Raw genomic sequence first — 17,620 nt, forward strand, 5'->3', positions numbered from 1 at the left:
TAAGAAAGCAAAATAAAGCAGCTGTTGTGCTACCCAAAAAAGGTGAAAAGGCAACGCGGTATCCCTGGGGCTCACCTCCCCTCAAAGGGAGGCCACCCCAAACCCCTGATTTAAAGGAACACCAAGACCTTATTCCAAGTTGGCATCTATAGCCACGTTAGCCCTGGAGAGGTAGACTGCATCCTTTCAGAAGGTAAAAAAACCCTAGCAACAAAATATAGATGGTGTACGAGTATTACGATTAATGAAACATTATCAGAACATTCTCACACAACTGGCCATATTGAGAAAATATGCCAAAATAAAAAGCAAAGCAGTGGTGCTATAGAGCCTAAATGTCTCTAACACTTTCCTTATGAAACAGATTGCTGTTATTAGCAGCTTGGAGTCCTCCTGTTTGCATAAATCCCAGTACATGTCTTCATTAGGGAGGTTGCATTTCTAAGCCTGTACCCTGAGGAGCAATGGGAATAACCACTTCTTTATTTCTCATAACAGACTATTAGAAAATCAAATTCCAAATAATATTATAATTTATGTAGAACACACCAGTTTCCCTGTTACAGGTAAAGTTAGATTTCTAGTAAGATATATAACAAACTCATATTAACACCAGAAAATCTCTAGGACACATTAGTTTTAGTTTTAATACAATCACATCAAGGAAAGAGTCTAACATAATTTCAAAGGACACCCAGTCTCTAAATTTGTACATGTCTTTCTAAGGAGAAATATAAAATAATGCGGGGAGACTTGTAAGCGTGGGTGGGAAGGAACCACGGATTCAACTAGCATGAATCTGACTGTATTTGCTCTTGAAAAATCCCCCTGAAATGTCAGCTCAGATAGCCATTATATGAAGCGGCTTTTAAGACTTTTTCTAAACTCTGAAGAAAAGAGAAGATGCACACATCAGCTGAAATCATCAGGAAAAGAAACACACAGTAAACCAACTTTCTTGGCTGTTTGGATTGGGCTTTTTACCACGTGTGCCACATGCACCATGCTGCTTTATTTTCCAACAGTCAGCACACCTCATAAGTTTTACAAATGAAGGGAAAGACCTTGAACACGATTCGTTTATTTCAGGAACGGCAGTGATAACGGAAGCGTGTTTCTGAAGAGGCCACATTACTTACAACTTCCCAAGCTTTTTCCTAAGAGGTCCTATTAGTCTGAAAAAGGGAAGGAAAGGAGGAGGAAAAAAGGTTGTCAAAATTCTCTCTCCCCAAGAGGAGGTTCAGGACCTGGGACTTCAGTAGACCACAAGCAGACTGTACTGCATTGGAACTATGGTACACTGCTTTGCTGGGCAAACTTTTTATTCATTACAATTTTACAAAAACAACCGTGCAAAATAGGTATTATTCTTCTAACTAACCATTATTGGTAGGAGAGGGTTGCTACTTTAGGGACTAACCCCTGGTTACAAAAGCATTTATTTTGGTGATTGTGAAAAAATATTTCCCAGTAGGCATCCAAAGCCATTTTTAGTTCTAGCAAAATATGGCATCAACATAAAATCCTTGTAGCTACTTTTCTCATATAACCAACATTTCTGTAACAACCCTATTAGTAATCCCTTTAGAGGATGTATTATTCTAAAGGACTGTGACCAAGTTCACTGGTTTACAAAGATGTAATGGTCTCTGTGATGATCCCTACAAGCAGTGGGCTTCCTTCCTCAAAATAAAAAGGTTTCAACAAAGTATATTAACATACAGCAATTCTTCTCATTCTTCTATTCTTTTTTTTAAACTCACCAATTAGCTTTCTTATGGAAGAATATAGTGTGAGGGCATGAACTAAAAAAATCCAGCAAGGTATCTGGGAACTACGATTATCATCACTGCTATCATCACACTGCAATATGCTTCGGAATTAGAAGAATTTTCCTGTGTTATAACATTTATGTCAAACTCATACGGTACGTACTCCTCAGAAGAAAAGAAGATTTGCAAGAAAACTGCAGAGCAAACTTGTTCTCTGTGAATCCAAATTACGAATAATGGAAAATTTTAGACTTCGAGTATTACATAGTCATTTTTCTTATTAAAAAAAAAAAAAAATAACGAGGCCTTAGTCATTGTAAACATGAAACAAGTAGTAAGTCTTACCCCAGAGATAAGAAACACTTTACAGAAGTCCAAAACAGGTAAAATCTGCAAAAAACTGGCAGCTTCCAGAGTGTCCTGAAGGTTGTCCATGTTAAGGGAAAGTTTTGCAGTATAAATGAAATCAATGATCTTCTTTAGGCCTATTTTGTTTACACCATGAAGCTTAATGCACATTAAATCCTGTTCCTTCATTCCTCCTGAAAAAGACATGTAGGTAAGTTTATACAATCACTTTGATTGGGTTGAAATAATTTCATAAACTTATACAAAATTTAAATATAACTTTAAAGTCTAATTAAAAAACCCATACATAACAGTAGAGAGAGTACAACTACAGAGCTGTTTGCTGTCCTGGGCCAATTCACACAGCACTGAACAAGTGTCTGAGTGTCCAAACGATGGCAATTTGGAGATGACAGTGTGTGTTACTTTAACAAAAACACCACCTGTGAACATAGCCTTGAAGTAATCACTCGCAGAAGCCATCATTGCTCTGTGAACGGGAAACACTTCGTCACCATCTCCTGGAACAAGCGTCACATCACAAAGCAAACCTTCCACTCGCAGCTGGTCAAAACCCTGCAAGAGGAGCACAATTTCGGGGAAGAGTAGGAATCTCTTTCATTTCCCTTATGTAAACGCTTATTTACTTTTATTTACATGTGTACTGTAGTTCCAAAAAGAAATAATTGGTCATCTTATAACTATTACCTCTAGTATATTAAATGATAATTATTCACTGGAAAAAAAGCAGAATTATTATTATTTTCCAGAAATGGCTGAAGAATGCAAAGTACACTGGGCCTTAGAAAGTTAGATTTATTCAGCTAAGTTATTTTCAGGAAAGAGTTTGTTTTGTAAGCTTATGCTCCAGCAATTGTCTCTGGTAGAGACCGGTATCTTTTCTGGACCTACCCTTTCTGGACACATGCATTCTAGAAATGTTTCTGTTCCACAACGGTTTAAGTGCTTTGCAACCCAAGAGGCTGCAAAAAAATTGGGGCCTTAAAGGAAAGTTGTCACCTGGTTCTATGATCATCAAAATTACCACTGAACTTTACATGGCAAAAACACCAAAATAAGCTCACATTATGTACCTGATCTTTTCCAAATTACCCATAATGACACATTGTAATAAAAAAGAAAGTCACCTACAACAGCATCGTAGAGAAGATGTGCCACTAAAGATATGCCCAGATGGGGATACTGGAGGATGGGTGGAATACTTGCCTCCTTTACACACTGCAGAACACAAGCTCAAACATAAAACTATTTCCTTCAACTAGGCACGTCTGATTTTTTCCTAGTACTAACAAGAACATAAATATTGTCTTTATAGATTCAACATTTAGAGAAGTCTTGGCATCAGCCCCCATGGATTAAAATTTACGTTACCTTAAAGAACGGCTGTATTTTTAAAACTGCAAAGGTAAGTAGAAATGAACATTCAAATTTGTCACACAGAAAAGAATAGAGTGCAAATGAAAAAATGAGTTATTAGCTCCAATAAATACCAGAAGCCAAACACAGGCTTATATAAAACTAACATACTTCAATGCCTCAAATTACTTGCCTGTAGTTTCTACAAACACGGCTTTTCAACTACCAGCTCTCCATTTGCTCAAATTTTGAAGAAAACAAAAAAATAAAAGTGAAGGAAATAAGCACTGAACACGTTGCTTAGGATGCCCAATGTCACCATTTGCTGTTACGTCCCCCGGCATATTAAAAGCAAGTATCTTGGCTACTGATGACTAGAGTCTTTTTCTAACAAAGTACAAACTGGGCAAGGCACAACTCTACATTTGGTGGGTTTTAGTTTTGTTCTCCCCATCTCTCTCCTTCACTGATGATCTTTTTGAGTACAACATCTACAACATAGCCAAAGAAATCTTCATAGTTTAAGAAGTTTTTCTTTTGGATGGTAACCAGCTTACAGTGATGACAGTAACCTCCATCTCGCATCGAGGGAAATCTTTCCATTCACTAACTTCAGCTTTAGCTAAAAAACCTACAGCAAGGGGACAACTCCAAGCACACCAAAGAAACAGTCTCAAGACTACAATAACTATAAAACCTAAAGAGACACAGCAAAAAATATCTAGAACAATTTAACTTGTTCCAAAATTTACAAATGAGGGAGAGCTACGCACCGATGCCCAAGCCTTAGAAACTAAAAGAAAAGAATTACTAGCTTCTCTGAATAAGCCGAAAAAAATCCTTCTCATTTTTGTCCCTGAACTTAGGCAATCTATTTAAAATGGCAGCAAATTGAAAAAATAAGTGGCAGTTCTCCAAGAAGTCAGGCCATACAGAAGTCACCCGCACTCCTGAGAAAGACGGCACTGGATAGAAGCAAGAGCTATGGCATGCTGTCAGCTTGACTCTGTACGGTGTGCAAAAGCTCCAGCAGAAACAAGATAAAATGAATTTAGATTAAATTCTTAAAGCTTCAGAGAGGATAACATTTTTATCCATTAGATAACATCTTTATCCACTCTACCATATGGTAGTGCCATACAGTCAGACCCAGCACAGGGCGTTACTCCAAACCTGGCAGGGCTCTGCCCTCTTAGGGCCGTGGAGGAGGAGCACGGAGCTCTCCTCATTCACATCCCTAAGGCAGCTTTCACTCAGGGGATGGTATATACAAGTGTTTGACTATCATGATTACATTAGTATATTCAAGGAAGCATCTTTGATACAGCTGTCACTTCACAGTTTAAACAATATTACCTCTTCAAAATTGAGAGTGGACAGGGAGGATACAACCCAAGGAAAAGGCCAGGTGTTTTTTTTTCCAAGCTGTTGCTAAAAGTCAAACCTTTAGCTTGCAAGAAAAGAAGTTACAAGCCATGCTTGCTTGTGGGCATTGTCAGCACAGCACATTAACATGCATTTTTTTTGATGCTTTTTAGGGAATTACTAGTCTGATAAAGTCTATTGAGTAGAGGCATTGTTTAGAGCATCCAAAATTCTCAGTGCAGATCAATAATATTGAGACAAGAACATTTAATTACCTGTAATACCACAGAACTGTGAGTATTGCTGGTGAAAAATCTTGTGGTCCCTGTCTTCGAAGACTGTAGATGGGCAGACACGCCCATATCGCTGCTACCCAGAGATACTTTCATATGAGGATCCTCCTCTTCCACCAGAGATCTAAGATTAGAACAAAGAAACCTTAAGACCAAATTAATTTTCATTCAGCACTCTTGTGCATTAAACCCACAGTCTTCAGGGATGAAACGTAACAGCACAGAGACCGTAGGTCAAAAAGCAGCAGGCACCAGAATCAATCCCTAATGGTCCCTTCCAGCTGAACTAAGAAAGTGAAGTGTTAACAGCCTCTGAAACAGCGTAACTTCAAACCCTTAATTTTCAGCTAATAAATTTTTCCTTTTCTTTCCACCCACATCCCCCTGATTAAGACACTTGCATGCTATTTTATTTCTATGTGTGGCTCCAGTATCGTAGGACGCTTGCAGGGGTTTCATCCAGTTTTCAAAATCAAGTATTTTACCAGATAGCAAAGCAAAGCTAAAAAATTAAAACTCTAAGTGTAATATTAAAATTCAGTAATTTCATTCTCATGGCTTGCATTATCTGGCTCAAGTATGAACATAATAATAGAAAATATACATAGTGGAGTTTCAAGCTGTAACTTTAAGCTATCTTTAGAAACACACAACTAGTAGAACTCCTTTAGACCATGATATCCAGTATTCAGCTATCACAGGCAGTCACTTTATAACTTTAAGATTTGTTAGTGTGAAGCCAATTCTTATGTTTTTGATTCCCAATAATTACTGTCCAAGTGTAGATAGAAAGGGCTAATTTTAGGCAGAACTATTAAAGAATTACCGCATTATTATTAGCCTTCCATTTTAATCTTGAGATGTAAACTAGGTTTACATAGAGAGATACACACATGAGATTCTAACTACCCTAACCTGTAATTGTTATAAAATGTAAACAAATTTCATCTTCAGAAATATTAACAATAACTAGTTCCTATACTTTCCATGATCTAATGTACTACCTATTAGCATACATGGCAGTATAATGCATATATATACAATATTAATTTGCAAACAAACTGTTAATCCACAGATGAGGGCATCTTTGTTAATAAGGACTCCAGGTTCCAAAAAAGATTCACAGTAGTTTGACATAATTGCTGCAAATCTTAGATACAAAAAGTTTTCCAAATTTTAAACATGCAGGTAAAAACATTGGCCTCCAAGCTAGTTTCAGAAATTACTTTGAATAAGTGCTTAAATTCCAACCTCCCTGCCCCCAGAAGTTTTGACTGCGATCCTATATAAGGAGAAATTTGGAATTTGTGGATGAAACATAATTTTCAGAATTTTGTTTTCCCCAATAAAGTTTCATTTCTTTCAAAAAAAATATTTACCCTCACCTTCTTTGGGTACATAGACTATACGGCGCAATTTCTGAAACTCAAACATTACCCTGATAGCACTGACGTGCCTTGTTCAAACCCATGAGTACATAAGGTCAGCTATGAAAACATATTCAAAACAAATTCACCATTCAACAGTGTACATGGGTTTGAAACAGTGAGATTTTATGCACACAGACATAACAGATTGTAGGAACAAGAGTACATCTAAATAGCTTTGACTTCTACTGTAGCAACCCAATACTCAGACATCTGAAAAAATTAATAAATGTGGGTGTACTGCAGCATGAAAGAATTGTGGCATTTTTGAAACACAACTATCTCTATTTTATAAAACAAATTCAGAGTGTAATTTAAGTTTTACAGGTGCACCTTAGAAAAGTGCTCTCCAGGCTATCTTTGGCACCCATCAAACGCACACAGCAATGCAGCACAGCAGCAAAGCAGTTGCTAGTGCATGACCCAAAATATTTTCGTTCACTTTGTTCCAGGGTGTTTCGGGTTTGGGAGGGGTAGTGGGTTTTGGGATTATTTCTGTTTTAGTTTTAATACAATCACATCAAGGAAAGAGTCTAACATAATTTCAAAGGACATCCAGTCTCTAAATTTGTACATGTCTTTCTAAGGAGAAATATAAAATAATGCGGGGAGACTTGTAAGCGTGGGTGGGAAGGAACCACGGATTCAACTAGCATGAATCTGACTGTATTTGCTCTTGAAAAATCCCCCTGAAATGTCAGCTCAGATAGCCATTATATGAAGCGGCTTTTAAGACTTTTTCTAAACTCTGAAGAAAAGAGAAGATGCACACATCAGCTGAAATCATCAGGAAAAGAAACACACAGTAAACCAACTTTCTTGGCTGTTTGGATTGGGCTTTTACCACGTGTGCCACATGCACCATGCTGCTTTATTTTCCAACAGCCAGCACACCTCATAAGTTTTACAAATGAAGGGAAAGACCTTGAACACGATTCATTTATTTCAGGAATGGCAGTGATAACGGAAGCGTGTTTCTGAAGAGGCCACATTACGTACAACTTCCCAAGCTTTGTCCTGAGAGGTCCTGTATAGCACCAGGTGCCTTGTTACAACTACTCAGCCAACAGAGAGGATAACTGATTTTCAATACGCAATGGGCAGTTGTCTAATACCTGTATCACACATGTAAGCTCAGCACCTCTCAACTTGCTCTTCTGCGGAAGAGATTTTCACTTTTTCTTTTCCATATTTACTGTTACATATGGACAGGAACTGGGGTATGCAAATTAGACATTATAAATTGCAAACTTCCACACCATTAAAATCCACCCGAACAAGTGTTCCAGTTCTAGTCTCAAACATTAACTTGTCTGCATATGACTCCACGAGTATAAACCTATTTAAAGATGACCAAATTACATTATTCCTATACTGATTTTTGCTTTATATCTAAACTATGACAAATAAAAAAAAAATCATGGTGTGTTTGGGTTTGGGTTTTATTCAATTGTTGGGGAGTTTTTTGTTTGGTTGGTTTTGGTTGGGTTTTTTTCTCTAAAAAAAAAAAAAACACACACCACATTTTTTACCTCCAGCTTAACAGTTTGGGAAGGCCAAGCACCCATTCCCTACGCAGAAAGTGACATTCAGGAGCTGGTTTTGGCAGAAGTTACAGCGCAAGTCAGCAATAAGACCTGACGAAAGCTCACTGATCCCCTGAGTCTCAGCCTTGTGACATTCACTGAGAAAAAAAAAGAGCATCCCCGGAGCAACCAGAAATTATGAGTTTGTCATTGGCTTTATCCCAGTTTCAGCATTTATCTTCACACAAGAAGAGAAATCCATCTTTGTAAGTCAAAGTGAAACCACAACAGCTCCTATGGACTGCATTGATACCAATACACAAAGACAACAAACCCCAACCACTCTATCATATCCAAAAGTAATTTAAACCTTAATTTAAAACTGCAGTGCAAAGAAATTTTAAACTGTCCCAAATACAACTTCTGTTTAGGGGGTTGTAAAGTGAATATTCAGAGGTAACTTTGTCATTCACAGACAAGACAGACAGGTAACATGCTTTATAATGACCAAACTCCCCAACAAAAACACAGTAAGTACATCTGTCTTGTTTGGATACTTACCAAAGGCATCATTTACATTAACATAGGTCTGCTAAGCACTATAATGCTCTAAATGTGAATACTAACACCACTTTCAATGCATACACTTGGTCTGGAGGTGGTTGACCATTAAGGTGCTAAGAACAAGGGAATGTTGGAATTTAATGTGACATGAATATTAACATTGCAGTAGGGAGGTGGAGGAGCTGCCTGACTCTTTCTGCAACCTCTTGGAGGCAGTGGCTTGCGGTTCACAGAAAGGCACCAGAAGTTAATTAATTGCTACCACAGAACAAGCTGTCAGTCAGAATTTTCCTGCTAACCTTATGTTGATTCAATCATAGTATAGTTTTTTCCTAGCTACAGTAACCAAACATGCTTTTCTCTTGACTCCAAGTTAATCCTCCAAGTACTTCCAACTGGTATTTTTGTAGGGACGAAGTACGGAGTGTGCATTATGTGGATAATACTTATACATCTTAATTTCCTAACTTCCTGTCAATTTTGAAGGAAGATAACTTCACTTTTTACCATTAAAAAAAGATGCAAAACTAAGTTTTCTTTCTGTAGATGATTGCCCACTAGATTCGCTTTCATTTATTTTCTCTCTAAAGATACTAATTTTAATCTTGTTCAGCTACTAAAAGGTACCTGAACACCCTCTTTGACAATCTGTGCCATTAGCAATTAGTTTACAATGAGAAAGAAGACTGTAAGCCAAACGTCGAGATAAGAAAAAAAGATACAACAATAGTTCAAGACTCTTATCAAGCTAGTGTGAAGCTACACTGACTTTTTGAGTTTTGATTGTTTGAGGGTTTTTTTGGTTTGTTTGGGGGTTTGGCTTTTTTTTTCTTCCATAGCACAGGCAGGGAAACACCACAGCTAAGCCCACCCTAGTGGAGAAAAGAGTTCAAACTAGAACAATTCAGTAGTATTACTTAACATTTCATTGATTTGAAATACAAGTTCAGCAGCTTTTAAATATTATCAGATATATAATTCTCTAAATCTTGTCACAACACAGGACAAAATATGATGGGTTAACAACAACAGCAGCTCACTTCTGTTAATGAAAAGACAGCTGGAAACCATAGAATGGTTTGGGTTGGAAAGGACCTCAAAGATCACCAAGTTCCAACCCCCTGCCATGGGCAGGGACACCTCCCACTAGCCCAGGTTGCTCAAAGCCTCATCCAGCCTGGCCTTGAACCCCTCCAGGGATGGGGCATCCACAGCTTCTCTGGGCAACCTGGGCCAGTGTCTCACCACCCTCACAGGAAAAAACTTCCTCCTAATAGCTAATCTAAATTTTACCCTCTGTCAGCTTAAAACCATTACCCCTCCTCCTATCGTTACTCTCCCTGATAAGAGTCCCTCCCCATCTCTCCTGTAGCCCCCTTTCAGCACTGGAAGGCTGCTCTAAGGTCTCCCTGGAGCCTTCTCTTCTCCAGGCTGAACAACCCCAACTCTCTCAGCCTGTCCTCGTATGGGAGGTGCTCCTCTGACCACCTTTGTGGCCTCCTCTGGACTTGCTCCAGCAGGTCCATGTCCTTCTTATGTTGGGGACTCCAGAGCTGGATGCAGCACTGCAGGGGGGGTCTCACAAGAATGGAGCAGAGGGGGAGAATCACCTCCCTCGACCTGCTGGTCACACCATCACTTGGAGTGAATTACAGAAACTGTAAACTGAATTTAAAGGAGCAATTGATGTATGTGTGTGTGTAGCAGAAGAGCCACTAACCCTACGACGACGACAGGGTACGAGACCCTGTAGTCAGACCCAGAATCTGAACCTTACTCACTCAATCCTTAGCTGAAGGCTTGCTGACAAACACAGCTGCCCACATCTCCAGCATAACTGCGATTGTACCTTCCTTCAAAATACACTTTAAGCACTGGAACTTTCCAGCAAATAGTGACAAGTATTTTTTAACCGTCTGGAATTACAACACAATTCATAGAGGCAAATTGCTTTCTAAAGCACTTTGCAAATATTAACCTGCTAAAACAGTTCAGAGGCATGCAGGTGACCCATGATAAGCAGGGATCTGTGGAAACCATGACAAGTTATACTCTCAACTAGAATATTCACATTATGGAGTTGTCGTTTTGAATAGAGCTCGGTGGCAGGAACGAAACAGAACAATATTCTGTTTTGATGTTTTCTTCAGAAGTAGTTGAACTCATTCTGATGCAATAGAAAAAAGGCAACTATGAATATTATTGGAGATTTGTTCATTTGCATCAGTAAACCATTGTTCTGTTTGAAATTGTCAGAGCATAGCACACAGTCTTTGAAAACAAAGTAAAGGAGATCAGCCTACAGCTACAGATATTTAAAGTGCATGTTCTCCGGTTTATTTAAAACCCACAGTCTTTACATAACTCAGGAAAAGCTTGCCAAAGCCATATTGGCCAGACAGTGAATTCTTAATTAGTGAAGCTCAGTAGCTTGTTTTTGAAAGGATTATAACCTTATTTTCTCTGTCAAATTACTGTTCAATGAACCATGACTGCAAGTGTTCTGGTCACTGGTAAATGGCATCTCCAGCAATCACTCCTGGCATGTGGCAGTACCCTGGTATTCATCAGCAAACAAAGAACCAGATTTCAATTTCATATTAAGATATTCTTATTACAAGACAAATCTTCACTGTTTTATGATCTATCAAAAAAATCTGGTATATAACAGGGCTATCCTATACATGCAGCTGTGCAGGCACTTTATGAATGAACCTATTAATGAAAAGGCCAATGAAATACGAGACTTTCATTTACTATTAGATATAGAGTAATTCTTTACTTTGTATGCGTAATCTGCCAAAAAGTATTTTAGTATGCTTAGTCTGCCAAAAAATAATTTAAGTATTGACTATGTTACTGTCTTCCCATTATGAACAGATGTTCCAGCTTTGTGAGTAATGAATTTAGGAATTCCCCAAATTACATGGCCACCTAGAAGCTCAATAAGCATAACTGATATGGTAGCACTGGATAAAAGAAAATCTCAGTGTTTTTATTAAGAAATTCAAATATTAATATAATGTAGATGAACAAATTACACAACCATGGTATTTCACATTTCTTCCATTCTGTATCTTCTACCCATACAATTTCAGGAAATACATTATTCTGGCAAAGTAGTTACTTTTACACTTGTCTTCCTTTAGAATAACATCTTGACTTTTTACTACTATTTTTTAACAGGAGTTTCTAATTAAATTCCTCTGTGATATCAGTAACCCAGTAAAGCTAGCCAGTTTTAAAAGTTGTTAATGGTTTCTTATTACAAAAAAAACAGCAAAAGTTTCTATAGGAAATGCAAGTTTACATTTTAAAACAGATACATGATTCCAGCTAGAAGAGAAAACAAAGACCAAACATCATTTTTGTTCCAATAGGTTGACAGTCCAAGTTAACATCTCTCTTAACAGACCAACCAACACGTTCAGAAAACTCCAGTTCTTGCTTTGGGGTCATACAGATACTGACACAGGCTGCTGCTAAAGATCTGAAAGTAGGATGAACACAACAGCAGCACTGGAAGACAGGACCTAAATCACTCTGTGTTTATCACCTTTGTGATGCACGCAGAGGATTAGGAGTAGGATTCACGCCTTTTCTTCCTTTCTTATTATGACCACTAGTCCCACGCTATCAGCTTCAGCTGTCACTGGGTTTACTGAACAGTTTAAAGGCTGTATTTCTAACAGATGAACTAGAGGCTGATAATGGAACTGGAAACACTTTGTATTTATCAGGTTACTGCATTTTTTAAAAATATTGTTTTAATGCGGTTCACTTGAAAGGGGCCACCACAACCAAAAGTTAACAAACCTTTACCTCAAGTGAATTAACACTGCATTTTCCAAAGCAGCTACAGCAGCTAGTGAAGAATACTGCCAGTGTTCTGATGTTTATATCTTAATATCTCACTTTTTACACCTGACCTTGTGTATAGATTAGAAGGACAGCAGTAACAGCAGAACGTTTAAACATTTGTTTAGTAACTTGACAATGAGCTCTTCTGCATCTCCACTCCAGCAGAAAGGCATAAAGTAAAGCTTACTCTTTCCTAAATTAAAAAGCAAATAGACATCCTATATCCATTTTCTACCTTTCCTCTTAACGAAGGGTGCTCTGTAAAAGGAGAACAGAAAACCAGGCTCTATACAGCAGAGCAAACCAGTGAGAAGTGGCATTTTCCTTTCACAAGGCTCTGCCCAGGGCAGCAAGAGAGTAGGATATAGGGCTTCCAAACCCCCAAAATCAGCAGAGAAGGACAAAGATCATTTCTGACACATGCTGATGGGCAGCAAGCAGAGGCTGGTACAGCTCTAACTGCTGTTCAGACACAGTTACAGCATGAGATGCTCATTGCAGTGACCACCTTGCAAAGGTGTTTAAAGGGGAAACTAAAGTACGGGAGCAACGTAGCCAGAGGAGCTCTGCGAGCACAATCACCAAAGGTACCATGGCCATGAGGGGAACAACATCCTCAAACCTACTTGAAGGACAAGGTCACTGAACCTTGTTCCAACCACAGTCAGTCTCAAGGTACCTACTCAAGCTATTCTAGAATAAGGAAAAGTTTTGGAGACTAGTGCATAAAAGTCAAGCCTTTAACTTTTTTTTTTTAATACTGTCAAGTCTCTTTGCACTTCAACACGCAAACACCAGCTTGACAAAAAAATTCTGCCCAAGCACACAAGCCCACGATGTCAACAGAAGCAAAGAAAGCTACTAGAAACACTCAGATTGAAGACATGGTCACTGTTCCAAACACCAATGGATCTGGGTGGAAGGGAGGACAACACACAAACAAGGATCTTCCCAACATCACTTGAACCTTTTTGTTTCACTTCAAAGTCACAATGCGAACAAAACCAGCACAAAATTAGGTCCCACAAAGCCAGCAAAAGAGGCTGAGCAACATTATCAACTGCTTCAGTGTGATCTCCCACGGATAGGTGGCACAGAAAACATTATCCTCAAAATTCCTTCTTAAACAACTAAACTATCAGAGGTCTCAAGCTGTTTGCATCATAATTACAGCCCACTGGTTAATTCAAATTTGTTTTCCACAGAAACAAAGCCATATTTGGCTCAGTCATTGCTATAACGCTTTTGTCCCTAACAGTATTTAGTCTCTCCGGGAGCCTTAGTACCACATCCACATTTATCTGTTTGACAAAGAGTTTACATTCATTGAGTCATTTGTAGCTTACATTTGCAGACTCAGATTGTTTAATTATGCTAAACTAGAAACAGTTCTCTAATGACTCTTTGCCAAAGTTGGTGTTACTCTATTGATTCCTGCTATGAAAAACAGGAAAAGCTATGCAAATACACATGCTTTGTAGCTTTTCTACAGAAGCAAAACTACTTTATTCCCTTGACATTCAAAAGTAAAATACAACAGTCACTCAGAGGTTTCACGGTTTAGGCTGGACTGACACTGCACATTCTATTCTCTGCCCTCATATTCGGTCTTCAGTGTTCAAAAGGCAAGTTATAATTTTATCTAGGTAGCTTCATTCTTCCTGCACATTACAAAACACTTAAGAAAAATATTTTGCATGCACCAACAGATTACAGTTCTACCTGATGTGTCTTTAGAGTTAGTTTTCATACACACAGAAATTGTTAAGTTTACAGAATGGTTCCTTAAGAGACAAAAACCTTCATATGTCTAAGGAAGCACCTGCACATTCAAGATTTGGTCATAGAACATATACACCACTGCATTCCTATAACAGATTTAGGAACAAGTCCTTTCCAGAGTGTTGGGGGTTTTTTCCTATATACTGTACAGAATAATTTTGATAGCTTAAAAGCCATCAAAAAAAAAAGTAAACAAGATTCTGACTGTAGGGTTTGGTAATTAACATCTGCTCTTTCTACTGCCTAGGTCTGCTGTGGCATTCCTCTTGCTTTGTCACTTATCACAGTTATTTTAGCATTTCTTTATTAAAATCTCCTGGGGAGAACGTAGGGGACATTAATTACTTTAAATGGTAAAATATTTTTTCCCTACATGATAAAGAGTTTAAATCTAAGCATGTCAGGTAATGTGTGACTTGTCTACCCCATGAAAAAACACCTTTTTGCAACTTAGATATTGCAACACTCTCAGTCAGCGCTGGACAAAAATATTACAGCAATAATATAGATGTTCACTTCTACTTCAGTGTTATAGCTACACATTATTACACTACAATTCCCTTACCATTTAGAACAAGTGACTATTATTTTAAAACCCCAATGTTCACCAAGTACTTTATGAAAATACATAGGTATCCCCATCCAAGCTTCCGCAGAAAATACTGCATAACACTAGAAAAGCCAGGGAGCAGAAAGGTATTGGACAGCAAGATTTTTCCACAGTGACAAGGAAATAATGGCAAAAAATGACAAACTGGCAGAACTGACATTCTGGGAGAATAGGCTAAGTAACATATTCAAGACAATTCAATAAAGATGCTTTAGCATGTCACAACATAATGTCAACACTGTAACATCATGCTATATACGGAGGAGAATGTGATTTTGAGGACCTGTAAGATGCAGCATCACCTATAAAGGTCTGCCCAGAAAAACCACTAAGCACTGGGAAACTTCATGACAACCAGGTTTGGTTTTTTCCCCTTGTTTTTGCCAGTTTATTACTGCAATTAAATTTCACATTTCAAGCTTAGAATAATCTACTGAATCTATTATTTCAAATGCAAAAGTAAGATCAACAGGCACAACTAAGAACTCTATTCGCAAAATTGCTGGGATTAAGCCCCTCCTATTCCCCACCCACTCAATTCATCTATTTGCATGCATTGTCAGATTCCTTCAAAAAAATATTTGGGGTGACCTGCACGCCGACTTTCAACATGTTGAAATGTGAAACATCTAGCAAGTAATTAATTAAAATGGAAATGTTGCCAAAGAGAGGCGAGCCTGTTTCAGTGTGAGTACAGTGTAGCCTGTTGAATGCTCAAGAGCCCAACAAAAGGGTTTATTTTACTAAAAATGACCAGTGAAGATGGCAGAGACACATAGGGTGGTTTCACAAAAGAGAACTACCTAATACAGATGGTCTGATGAATTATGCATACACACCTTTTCCCATTTAAGTATATACCATTGTATAGCATAAATTCAGAGAGCTCATTGTAGAGCAAATCAGAGATTGGAAAGAAGACACAAAAGCATTAACCTCTATAACCTATATAAGCAGCTAAAACCAACACTGATTACTCCAGAGTATTAAGAATTTATTCTACTTTTCTACACAGTAACTGACTTCCACTACTGCACAGCATTTTCTATCAGACAAATTTCAAAACCACATGACTCAGGACAGACAGACTGTGTTGCAAACCCTTTGATAGCAATATATTTGGAATATAACATTTGTTTATTTCCCCTTAGTTATTTATGAAAACACCTGCAAAGGGTATTTAAAATATCACCACACTATTCCATGTAAAAGGATAGAAGGCACTAAGTTCATAAACGGATCATTCTGCATTAAGAACTTTTAAAATTTTACTTATTTTTAAACATAGACTAATCCTATGTCATAGTATTCTTGAAAATAGTATTTTTGCATTATTGAATTGTTTGTAGATGTCCAGCATAGTACTTTAATCTCCAGAGTTTCCACAAACATTTATTTCATTTGTGTTAATGAAAGATGTGCACAACTTCGGAAAACAATATAAATGACATTGCTAGAGTGAATAAAAGAATTCTCCTCTTAGCTCTTAACATATGAGAACAGTAATTGGGATGTATATTCCGTTACACCTCAAAGCCATTACATATAACCAAATTCTGAACTGTTCCTCACCCTCTCTGAGGTAGTGCTGCAATTCTTAACCTCTGCTTATGTCTGTCACTGGGTTTTTTGTTTGTTTTTAACATGTGGCCATCAATACACAGCTACAATGTCAAGGAATACTACATTTCCAAGTTGGTGTTATTCGCTTTGTCCTTTCCTCTTGCCAAGGATGCTCTCGATTCACTTGCTGAAATTGCCTACCCACCCACATAATGTATCAAATGACCTAGATCTGTCCCCACATAGTCAACACAACTGCAAGTATGAATGATTTCACTAGCAGAGAACAAACTTGCTGGAACAGCTTTCACACTCATTTTGACAGAAGGAATCTATATTCTAAACCCCAACGCTGTGAGTGTCATGAAAGACAATGTAAAGCAGCTTGACAAAAGCATGCGCACGCACACACAACTGCACAATCCCAACTCATGCACTCACTAAGACAGGCGGCATTAGAGCTACACATTGGTGAAATGTCAGTGCTTCAAATCTAATACTATCTAATTTTCCCTATGCGATGTCACTGGATCTCTCCATCAACTCGGGGAAAAGCTCAAGCTACTCTGGACCAGTCCCACCAGAAGCTAGGGGATATCTGTGTTTCCCATCAAAGGAATCCTTTGTCTTCTGTGTAACATGAAAAATTACCTCTTGCATTCAGCATATTCTGAAAATACCCCCAGTAAATAACTGGTGGGAAACAAACCCACCAGCTAATGGTCAGCAACTCACTGTTGCTCCTTCCCATTGCCAGGAAAGCAGTATCAGACCCAGCAAAACCAGTGGACTTCCCAGTAACAGAACCACGTCCTTGCCTACAAAGTCATCAGCTCAACTTCAGCAGGTCCTTTATTTCACGTACTACACAGCCACAAGTTTCCCACAGTAGAGGACTCTCTGGGACAAGCTCTTCATACTCGTTCCCCACCTTGGGAACTACCACAAACTTTTCACGCAGAGACCACACCTAACCTGCCCCAGCTGCACAGCTTGCAGGACAGTTAACTGTTCCACGGTGGTACCTGAGTCATAGATGCCTGCCTCACCCAAGAAGCCTAATGTGCTCGTAACCACCAGTCTCGGCATTTCAATACAGGGAAACTAAGGCAGGGTTCAGCTATGGGTACAT

General features: G+C 38.4%; 1 protein-coding gene across 4 annotated transcripts in view; it reads right to left on the minus strand.

Annotated features, from left to right (window-relative positions):
- Positions 1–17,620, minus strand: part of LOC104464194 (kelch-like protein 13) — a 75,971-nt gene that overhangs the window by 17,797 nt on the left and 40,554 nt on the right. For 3 of the 4 annotated variants that reach the window (XM_010077014.1, XM_010076945.1, XM_010076873.1), the window contains 3 exons: positions 5,138–5,279; positions 2,564–2,696; positions 2,118–2,314 (listed from right to left, as the gene is read on the minus strand). In XM_010077014.1, coding sequence (XP_010075316.1) covers positions 2,118–2,314; positions 2,564–2,696; positions 5,138–5,279 — 472 coding nt within the window. Of the gene's footprint in view, positions 1–2,117; positions 2,315–2,563; positions 2,697–5,137; positions 5,281–17,620 lie in introns of all 4 variants that reach the window. The other variant, XM_010077086.1, reaches the window with a different exon arrangement.

The sequence above is a fragment of the Pterocles gutturalis genome, unplaced genomic scaffold, assembly GCF_000699245.1.
Source record: "Pterocles gutturalis isolate BGI_N339 unplaced genomic scaffold, ASM69924v1 scaffold2636, whole genome shotgun sequence".
Classification (NCBI taxonomy): Eukaryota; Metazoa; Chordata; class Aves; order Pterocliformes; family Pteroclidae; genus Pterocles; species Pterocles gutturalis.